The 11134-nt window shown below is 57.3% G+C and overlaps 1 protein-coding gene across 1 annotated transcript in view; it reads right to left on the bottom strand.

Annotated features, from left to right (window-relative positions):
• TCERG1L (transcription elongation regulator 1 like) overlaps positions 1 to 11134 on the bottom strand; it is a 147574-nt gene that overhangs the window by 105705 nt on the left and 30735 nt on the right. The window contains exon 3 of the mRNA XM_045291374.1: positions 7920 to 8105. Coding sequence (XP_045147309.1) covers positions 7920 to 8105 — 186 coding nt within the window. The remainder of the gene's footprint in view (positions 1 to 7919; positions 8106 to 11134) is intronic.

The raw sequence follows: 11134 nt of genomic DNA, 5'->3' as shown, positions 1-11134 counted from the left end.
GAGAGGAGCTTGTCTGGGCCCCACCACGTTGCCGGTGCTATGGTCAGCTGCCACTACCCTCAGTGGTATCTGCCATTAGATGGAGACTCAGGGTGGATGTAGGGTTCCGCTGTAGGCAAGGCCTCCTCCATGAACCAAGGACTGTAGAACCCAAGTCCAGAGGCACCAACAAGAGCGGCCACAGCTTCTCACTTGTTCCACCCCCTCGGGGCTTCCACCACGAGCAGTGCCCTCCCGACACCACGGATCCTTTGTCATTCTCCAAAGCCAGCCAAGCTCCAGGCCTTCCAGGGGGATTTGCCAACGTGCCCTTGCCGGGTTTTATGTGTGCTGACAGCGGAGGAAGAAACATTAACCAAAAAGGTGGGGGAAGAGGAGGGAGACTCCGTCCCCCTTGGCAGGGGGTGGCAGCTGTTAGCAGCACTGCCGAGTGTCCAGGACCCATTAATGAGCCAGTGTATCGCCTCCGGAAAGGGTGCCAGGCAAAGCCGGCATGGAGATGTCTCGGAAGTGTTGCCGCCTGGCTGGGAAGTTACTGATGGCAAGAAGGAGTCACCTCCAGCTGTTATTTGTCGGGACAAAACGTGGCATTTACACCATTATGCAGTTCTGGAAGCAGAACAGGTGGTAAACGGTTTCCAGGGCAGATGGAGTTTTAATATTCGATCTCCATAGCGACTCGCTCTTCGAGGCCCCAGGTAGCACACCAGTGCCCCAAGTTCAAAAGCAAATGCCGGGTTCCAACAGGAGCCCCACACCCGTTTCCCCTGGTGGGGATGGTGACCTTATGAACCTTGGCCACGGGGCACCTGCCGAGTGTCCAGGACCCATTAATGAGCCAGTGTATCGCCTGGCAGTTTGAACGGAGTCACTGTGTGCCCACTGGTTGCAGTCAGGTGGAGCCAGTGCAGAGGGACCTGTTTCTATTCCTGTAGGCAAACCCTTCTCTGTGCGTTCTACATTCCACCTGCTAAACCGCGTGTTCTCAGAAGAGAAGAGCACGCTCAGGCCACATGACGTGAGCCTTCAGACGTGCTCCATGCTTAACCTTGGGAGTGGGAGAGGGGACAGGTAGCCCGCTGCTGAGAGCCGCAGGCAAAGGAGAATCGAGGACCAATCGCCTCTGTGTGGCCACTCTTGTCCAGCCTTCACAAGCCCGAGTGGAAGGGCACCCAGGCTGCCGACTGTGGGGGGGACTGCAGTGCCCTCTGACCCTGCTGTGGGTCCCCCAGCTCTGCTGCCTCCTGCCCCACCCGCTGATCCCAGCCACACGGCAGAGAGCATCCTGGTAGATGAACAGCCCTTGGGCCCAGCGCTGCGTGGCCTGGAGAGCGGCCAGGGCCAAGGGAACTGCTGGAGGGTTCACTGCCTTCAAAGAAGAAAGTGGATCACAGACGCCCTACTCTCATTTCCAGGGCTTGCTTGCTTTCTTTCTTTCTTTATTATTAATTTCAGCCAAGAAACCACACATTAAAAAGCTGAGCCCAAACTGCAAAAGCCTGCTGGAATCTGCCCTCCTGGTGGGCACTGCCCTGAGTCAGTCCTGACTCACAGCAGCGACCTCGCGTGCAGCAGAATCAAACGCTGCTGGTCCTGCGTCGTCCTCAGGATCATTGGTCCACCTCCTGGAGGGCCTTCCTCCTCGCCCATGACCCGCCCCTTGGCCAAGCAAGAGGTCCTTCTCCAGTGCCGGCCCCTCCCAGCAGCACGTCCACAGGAAGTCCCACCATCCTCCATTCTAAGGGGCATCCTGGTTGTCCCTCTTTCGAAACGGGACCTTACTTCCCTCCACACGTGTTCTATCTGCCCGCTCAAACGTAGCCGAGAGCTGGGCTGCAGAAGGATGAGCCTTGGCCTCAGGGTCCTCTGAGGACACCACCCTGCTTGAGAAAGGCAAGGGGACTTGAAGTCGTTCATTGTGGAGTCAGAGTGCAGCCCTCCGCATGGGTTACGCGTGGACACGAAGGGGGGGCCTGCCCCACGGCAATGCGAACGTCCTGCGTGCTGCCTGAAGGACAGTCCACAGCTATCGGCTCCTCCCTTCAGCCTCTGCCAAGGCCTCCTGGATCCAGGCAGAGGGAGGGTCAAATGATCTCCGGGAGATGAGGGGTACCAGGTATCGGCTGGGGATCTCAGTAAATGGAGACGGCAGGTTTAAGCAGGCGTGTTCCGAACAGGGGACCTTCTCTCTTTCTCCTGCCTCACCCCTTTATGCAGAAGAGGGTGTGGAACAAGGGGTGTCATTGCTGAGGTCAGGTGGCTCTTGATTCAAAGCGAAGAAGACCAGAGAGATGCTGACGTGTGCTTCATGGACCATGCCAAGGCCTTTGGCAGTGTGGGTCCTAACAACCTGTGAGATGCAGGGAATTCCAGGCACTGCATGTGCTCAGGCGGAACCTCTACTAGATCAAGAGGCAGTGGCACGAACAGAACAGGAGAATGCCACTGGGTTTACAATCAGGAAAGGGGTGTGTTGCTGTTGTAGCCTCTCACCATAGTCATGCAAGCTGTATGCTGAACTATGAAGAAGAGTGTGGCATCGGGCTAGAGGGAGGCTTATTAACAGCCTGCAACATGCAGATGACTTGGACATGCCAACGAAAATCAAGGACTGCAGCCGTCAGTATGGGTGACAACTCCATGTGAGGAAGACCAGAACCCTCACACTGGACCCGTAGGTGACATCAGGATAAACCGAGAGAAGGCTGAATTGTCAAGGATCTCGTCTTGCTTGGGTCCACAACCCGTGCTTGTGGAAGCAGCGGTCAAGAGATCAAAGGACACACTGCATTGGATAAATCTGCTGCACGAGAGCTCTCTAAAGTGTGGACAAGCAAAGAGGGCTTTTGAGGGCTACAGTGCACCTGACTCAAGCCATTGTGTTCTCAATCCTGTCTTATGCGCGGGAAATGCGGGCCTTGAACCAGGAAGACCGGAGCGGAATCGAGCATGTGAACTGCGGTGCTGGAGAAGAATATTGAAAGTACTGTGGACTGCCCAAAGGGCCAGCAAGTCTGTCTTGGAAGAAGGAAAAGCCAGAATGCTCCTTAGATGCAAGGATGCCCTAATAAAGTGATTTTAAAAATGCAAGGATGGCAAGACTTTGTCCCTTGTACTTTGGACGTGTTATCTGGAGAGACCACCCCTCGAGGACACCTTGCTTGGCAAAGCAGCGGGGCAGCAACAAGAGGAAGGCTCCAGACAAGACGGACTGATACAGAGGCCCCAGCCCGGAGCTCAAACAAGAACGAGTGTGAGGATGACAGGACCTGGCAGCGTTGAACTCTGCTGTGCGGAGGGTGGCTATAGGTCAGAGCCTGCTAGAGAGCACCTCGCAGCAGCAGCAAGAGGGTGTGGCCTGCTCCTTGTTAAACAGTCTTGGGGAAGACAGATCCCTTCTACTGGACCTGCGTCTCCCATCACTTCATAGGGCTTGCCGGTCCCAGGGGCCGTCAGCAGACTGTTGACCTTGGATTCATTCAACTCTGCGTCCACCAGCCTGTGGCCTTCTGCTTGCTGGTTCCTGCAGGTACAGGAGTCAGGAGCTGCCTCCAGCTTACCCTCTGACCCACAGACTTGAACTGGACTGGACAACTGTGTGACCATCTCTTGAAATAAATCTCTTTCTGTCTACATGCACATACAAGCATCACTGTCTTTGTTTCTCTAGAGAACCCGGCCTAGCACACTCAGGAAGGACCAGTCCCTGGGAAAGACATCCTGCTTGGTAAAGTAGAGGGGTCTGAGAAAAGGAGAAGACTTTAAATCAGGTGTATTTCCAACAATTGTGAGGCTGGCCAAGGACCAGGCAGTGTTTTGTGTTCTTGACCACCGGGTCTCTGAGTGACCGCTGACTTGATGGCACCTAGCAACAGGACAACCTAGACACAGAGACAAGACAGGACAATCAAGGGGAGGCAGAGAGCACACGACGACCAGGAAGCAGCTTAGGGTTGCCTCAGGGCTGGGGAAACCAGACAAGGATCCCCCCCAGCCCACCCCCCAGCGAACAGAAAAGATAAACTCTCCCTGGACCCCGAGGTTAATTTCAGGTTTTTCACCTCCTGATCCATGAGAAGGTAAACAGCTGTCCTCTCAGGTAGCCCACCTGTGGGCCTTACAGCTCATTCCCTCCCTCGCTGTCACAAAGTCTAGTCCAACTTCTAGCGCTCCTTTGGGGCAGAATAGAGCTGCTCCTGTGGGTTCTGAGGCTGTAGCTCTCACTCAAGTAGAAAAGCCTCGTCCTTCTGCTACAGATCGGTTGGTGGGTTTGAACTGCTGATTACGAGCAGCCCAATGCAGAAACCACCACGCCACCACAGATTTTGTGTGTTACAACAGCACCCAACACAAAGCTGGCCTCTTACCACACATGTTTGCGTGTCTGCCTCTCCATGTGACTTAGTGTGTCACGGCAACATGGGTAACAGGACAGAGGGACAGGCATGAAACAACAGTTGTCAGCAAGGGGCCAGTTAAGAGGCCCCTTACGTGCGGGTCCATGCAGCAGAATCAGACTCACTCTGCACGCTGTGCCAACATCCGTCTGAGGGAGAACCCCGAGTTCATTGTTGAACCTGGAGCTGTGCGCAGGAGGATTCAATGCTACAGGGCTTCCTGCGTGAAGCTCGGAGTGACTTGCAGGTGACCTGTGAGATATGCTAGCAATGAGGGCCGCCGCGGGCCAGGCACGCAGCTGGCTGGCTTCCAGGGTGCACACAGAGCCCTGTTTACACGGGACCAGTCTATTCACCGGTGAGTCAGCTTTATGAAGGAACTTGAACATTTCCCAACACATGACACAGAGTCCCAAAGTGACTGCCTGTGGTGAGGAGGAGGCCTTGCTGGACCCAGGCTGCCACAAACCCCAGTGTGCAGAGCCACAGTCCCTGTGAAGCATTTGCAAGGAAATCGCATAAAGCAAGGCTGGCCTTTCTGCCCAGCACGGAGCCCGTTCCCGTCAGGGTACGAGGCAGGTCTGCATGTCTGAGTCATCAGCCCCCAGTATAGGTTTCCATGGTGAGTGCGTGTGACCACCACTGCTTGGTGTCAACTGGCTGGGCCAGAATTCAAGGGTGTGAGAGCTAAGATGTTGTGATGCCCCAGGATGAGATCTCAGAAGGGGGAGCAGATTCTAGTACAAAGAGACACGGTGGGAGAGCGGGCTTGCTTTCTGCTGCGTGTGGATCCTGCGTGTGGTGCCTCATCCCCCTTAGACTTAAACCAGCAGCCTGCTGTGCTGTCTGCCGATCCTGGGAGCTGTCGGCAGTTTTACCATCTTACCTGCTGACCTTTGATTCTTTCACCTTGGCAGCTGGCAGCCAGTTGTCATCTGACACGCCATGTTGGGTCCATCAGCCCTTGACGGTCACTACACAAGCAAAGCAAAGCCACAGCCTGACATCTGACCTCACACTCCGAGCTTGTCTGCCTCTGCAACTGTGTCATGTCCTGTGTCTGTGCATATATACATGCGTCACTGGTTTGCGGCTCCAGAAAACCGAACCTGAGCTCATAGGTGGGTTCAATGAGGTGCCACCAGCGCCAGGGCTAGACCCACCTTCTTCCTGTCAGCCACTCTGTGCTTTGTTGGGTGTTTAGCAGCCGCCCTGGGCTCTGCCCATGAGGTGCCAGGAGTGGTGGCCCCTGCATTGGTTGCAACTACCAACATTGTACCCAGGCATTGCAACATGACCCCTGGGGAGCAGCCCCCCTGGGTGGGGACACTCACCAAAGAGTGGATGGTTCACTGGGGGAATCATCCTCCCGTGCCCCAGACCCAGTTTCGCCCCCACCACGGCACCTCGCACACAGCCATCAGCATCAGCTCGGGGGTTCATGCGGCTGAGATCCGTGAAGTGCTCAGCAGGTTTCACGGAGCCTCCAGACTCAGAGGCACTAGGAAGAGAGACCTACACTCTACTTCAAGAGAGCACCCGATGGTGGGAGGGGCAGGGGCACGGAGGTGCATGGGATCATGGTGAGTCAGGGCTGCCCTTCCAGCCACAGAGCAAGACCCAGGCTGTGCAGGTGGCCTGACTTTACAGCCCGGATGGCAGGCTGCTGGTTGACAGTGGAGTGGCTACCTGCTGGGTAAAAACGGGTAAATTGGTGGTCCTATGCTTTTAACCGATCGATCTGAATGCAAAGCAAACTTTATGGAGACCTGAGTTCAGCTGGAAGTCCTGACTGTGGCTGGTCCCAGGCTGTCCCTCGACCCTAACCACACCCTGGAATGCTGCCGCTCTCCTGCCATGCCCAGCACCCCCAAAGGGGCACGATGATGCCCTGCCCACCAGCCCTCCTGAGCTGTGGAAGCCCAACTGGCTAAAAAGTGGATGAAAACAACGTCAAGCCCTGAGACGGAAAACCACGCCCCCTGCCCCCTCTCGCCCCCAGCACCCCACCCCCCGCACCCCAACTCCCACGTCTTGGCTCTCCACGTGCGCCCGAGGGAAACGTGAGCATGGCTCTCTCAGTGAGCATGGCCGCCTCACTTCAGAGGGGGGCGCAGGGACTGACTGGGCCGCTGAGTGGTCACCCTGCCGAGAAACCCAGGGGCCCTGTCCTTGGGGAGCCCACCTGCCACCACAGCCTGGATGGTTCCAGGGATCCAGTGTCTCCTGCAGCTGCGGCGGGTCCACAGCGGCCCTGGGCGTAGTCCAGTCAATGCCCCTCCATCTTTCTGATGGGCAGTTATCGACAAGCCAGACAATGCTGGTGCTGGCCTGCGTGCACTCTGACAAGCCTGAGTCTGGAATCGTCCAACACGCAGGCTCGGAAGACGCCTGCCCTCCTGTCACCGTATGAATCGGAGATGTCCCCCGGGGACAAATGGTCTGAACTCCTTCTAAGAGCCATTGTCTCAGAAACAGCAAGTCTGTCCGTAATCCTTGTCCAGGGGTGGCGTGTCAGCGCGATGGCCCGTGGCTGTGACTGGCACTCCCAGATGACCAACATGCCCGCGGGCTTCCCCTGCACACCCCAAGCACAGGCACACTCATGCGGAGGGCAAGTCAGAGGGGCCTGAGTGACTGGTCCACACACACACCCTGCGAGCGTGCACACACAAACACACAGAACAGCCAGGGTTCAGACCGAGCTGTGTGAATAACCCCAAACAGTCCAAACACAGGAGGGGCCCAGAGGCATCCCCCCCGTCTTCCTACTGTGCAATCACAGACAAGGTACCACCTTGTGCACCACCATGTGCACCACGAGCCGGGGGTCAAGAACCCAGAGCCTCCCCGAGAACCCAACAAGGGGCAACATCACTCCTGCCTCCGAGGGTGCCCAGACCGATGCACCCCTGCTGGGAGGACACAGCTTGACTCAGGCCCTCCGACTCTGGCCACTGGGAGCCCGCCTGCTCCCACCACAAAGGTCCTGGCCATAGGGGAGGCTCGGCCACTGGGAGGCAGACTCAAGTGGACAGCACAGCCCCTCAGGACACCCCTGAGATTGAACATCCCTGCTCCTGAGCCACTTATCCATGCACCAGAAAGCCCAGGAGTGGACCCCAGATGTTAAATGAGCTGATGGAGCCCATGGTAGCTCCCGCTGGGTACTACCAGGTCACATGAGCTCCTGAGGGGCTCAGGCTGGGTCCTCAGCCCCAGGAGCACAGGGTTGAGCCAGGTGTGCACAGGTGCCTGGCTCCGCGTGCACAGGGCCCACTGCACAGAGCTTGCCCTGCAGGCCAGACCAAGAGACTCTTGAGGCCCATGTCCTTTGTCCACACAGAAACACTGGGCTCGGCCAGATGGCAGAACTTGGTGGCTGAGAATACAAGCCTGGCTCACGGGAAGCAGGCACAGGTGGGCAATAAGAGGGTCAGACATCCTCACAGAATGGCTCAGGCTGGGATGCCCCACCTGACCCCAAGCCAACAGGTATCGACACAGCATGCAGGCACTTACCTGAGAAGGGGATGCTCCTCAGGGGTATCTTGATGGGCGCCAAGGTCAGGACGTGGCAGGGCTGGACGCTAGCAGGAGACAGACTCCGGAGCCCCTCTGAGTCCGCCGAGACCAGGGTGGCAGCTGCAGCTGCAATAGTGATGGCGGGGCCGCTGCGGGCCGGCTTCAGGCTGCCGAGGCCCCCACCTACAGAGGGCAACAGGGAGGTTCAGGTCAAGGGCTCCTGGGGGGCAGCCACCCACGTCCTCACACACACTGCCCAGCTGCCTCTGGGCCACTCAGCCTGGAGGGCTGCGGGCCCCTTGTGTCTCTACAGAGGTTCTGACTCTGGTTGCTGGCAGAGGTTGCTGACCACTGGCCATGTGGCAGTGCCTTCTTGGACACCCCCGTGGCCTCCTGCTGATGGACTCCCGCCCCAGATGCTTGGTCTTTGTCTGATGCAGGCTTCCTAACGGGGCCGCTCTAAAGTATTCTCGCATTTGGGGTCTTCTTCCCATAAAACAACAAGCCTCAAGTTCAGAACACAAGAGTGGATTTACGTCCATTGGCTGAAAGCTTGTACTTTAAGCTGGCCTGCACACACACACACACATGCATACACATGCATACACATGCACACACATGCACACATAGAGACACATGCACACACGCAAACATACAGGCACATGGATGCTCTCACGCACAGACACACACATGCACGCGCGCGCGCGCGCACACAGTGCTGAGGGCTGCACATGGCATCCCTGAGCATGCATTGCAGGAAGGAAGAGGAGTGCAGATTGTCGGTGCTCAGCTGCACTCTGAGAGGCTGAGGGTTCCAGTCTGCCCAGGGCAGCACGGAGGGAAGTCTTGGGGAGGCCCTTCCCTGGGAGCAGGCCCGGAGACCCTGTGGAGCACAGGGCTGCCTCAGCTCGGACTCTGCTGGTGTTGCTTTGCCAGAGACACCATCCAAATGACCTTGGACACTGGCAGGGCCACAGGAGGGACCGGCGGTGGGATGGCGGTGAGAGCTTGGGAGCCGGAGCATGTCTCTGAGATGGGCAGCCCTGACACCCACCCCCCACAGTCACGGAGAAGCCCCGAGCAGTGGCTGTCCCCGGCCCTGCCTGCAGGCCTGCAGCTCCAGTTCTGCCTCTCTAGCCAGCTGCACCCCCTCCATGCAAGGTCCCCTGCAGCCCTGGGACCCAAGGCCACTCACCCTGCACCCCTGGGGCCCAAGGAAGGAGTGTATAGGACCTCCAGGGGAAGTAAGGGGGTACTTGCTCCCCTTCCAACCCTCATAAGATAAAGATGCTGCAGGGCATCTGACATACAGATGGACACCCGTTCCTCGACTCAGCCCCCCCCCCCCCCCCCTCACATAGGTCCACAAAGATGGAAATTCCCAGGGAGAGTGGAGACAGGGCCACCTCCCAGGGCCTCTCCTTCCCGGTGCTGCTGGGTGCCTCTGGCCACCCACCAAGAGAGCAAACAAGAATGCAGACTTCCCAAAGACCTTTAGTGCCAGCACGTCAACCAGGGCGAACGTCCCCGGGAGGCTTGCTGGTGGGATGGGGGCTCAGGAAGAGCCCCTCATTCTTCATGAGCACACCCCTAACCCAGGCTGTGGTGACTGTTCCTTAAAATGACCCGCCCGGCCCTCAGCAATTTGGGAACATAAACTCGGAGACTTGAGGCATGGTTTGAATCGATGACCTTCTAGCAAGGAGAGGAAAGTAAGGCCTTTTACCAGAACCAGTCTCAAGGAGAGGCGGTGCAGCTGGGAGCTGCAGAAGCTTTTATCACCACGAGAGCATGGTGGGAAGGAAAATAAAACCTCCTAACGTGGGAATGGTGATATAAGAGAGCCGAGCAGAAATGTGTAAAGGGCAGCTTGAGTATTATGATCAAATGTGTAAAGATCTGGGATTAGAAATCCAAAATTGAAGAACTCTCTCAGCACCAGTGAAGCTGAAAGAAAGGAGAGGGAAAAGGCAAGGCTCGGGTTACAGAATTGAAGGATGCTGTGGACCAATAGGAAACACCCAAAGATGGCGGGGAGGAATACACAGAGTCGGGGGAGCAGGGGGAGCAGGCTGACAGCGCCATGTCCAGCGGCCACATAGGCGCGAGAAGCAATCGCACAGAAGGAAGAGGCTCATCAGCCACGAGCAAAGCTCCCAGCACCGAAGGACTGGCCACCGAGGTGTTTCAGCCGCCAGTGCAGCGCCGGAAGCACTCACTTGTCTGTGCCGAGAAGCTTGGAAGACCTGGCCGCTGACTGACCAGCGAAAACCAAGGAGAGACCTGGTTTAAACCAGGAAAGGCCTCCGACAGGGCTGTACCCTCTCACCAGACTTATTCAATCTGGATGCTGAGCCCGGAATCAAGAAGCGGGACCCCAGGGAGAAGCATGCGGGATCAGGAGGGTAGGCTCTTTAGTCACCTGGGATAGGTCGATGGCACCACCTTGGGATGCCACCTGGGATGGGTCGATGGCACCACCTTGGGATGCCACCTGGGATAGGTAGATGGCACCACCTTGGGATGCCACCTGGGATGGGTAGATGGCACCACCTTGGGATGACACCTGGGATGGGTAGATGGCACCACCTTGGGATGGCACCTGGGATGGGTAGATGACACCACCTTGGGATGGCACTGGGATGGGTAGATGGCACCACCTTGGGATGCCACCTGGGATAGGTAGATGGCACCACCTTGGGATGGCACCTGGGATAGGTAGATGGCACCACCTTGGGATGGCACCTGGGATGGGTAGATGACACCACCTTGGGATGGCACTGGGATGGGTAGATGGCACCACCTTGCCTGCTGAGGGCAAGGAGGACTTGGGCTTTGGGATGGAGATCAAGGAACGCAGCCTTCAGGACGGATTACAACTCAATGCCCAGAACACCCACTCCTCACTGCTGCACCAACAGACCACATCCTCATGGAGGGGAAAGGCTGGAGTTCTCTCGGCGGCGCAACCAGATGGCACATCGCGCTGAGAAGGATGGCCACACAGGCCTGTGCAGCATGCTAAAGAGCCATGGAGTCCCTTTGAGGAACCCCAGCCATCTTCAATCGCCTCCCACGCTGTCCAAAGCTGGACAGTGACGAAGGAAGACTGTGGAGGACCGAGGATGTGTCTGGCGCCGGGTGCCGGGAAGAATATTGGAGTACTGCTGACTGACAGAAGCCCAGAGGAGCTATCTCGAGAGCGATACAGC

The sequence above is a fragment of the Echinops telfairi genome, unplaced genomic scaffold (assembly GCF_000313985.2).
Source record: "Echinops telfairi isolate 266 unplaced genomic scaffold, ASM31398v2 ScPeMD7_70;HRSCAF=299, whole genome shotgun sequence".
NCBI lineage: Eukaryota > Metazoa > Chordata > Mammalia > Afrosoricida > Tenrecidae > Echinops > Echinops telfairi.
Note: the sequence above shows the minus strand (reverse complement) of the source record. Positions and strands in the feature narration are given on the sequence as shown.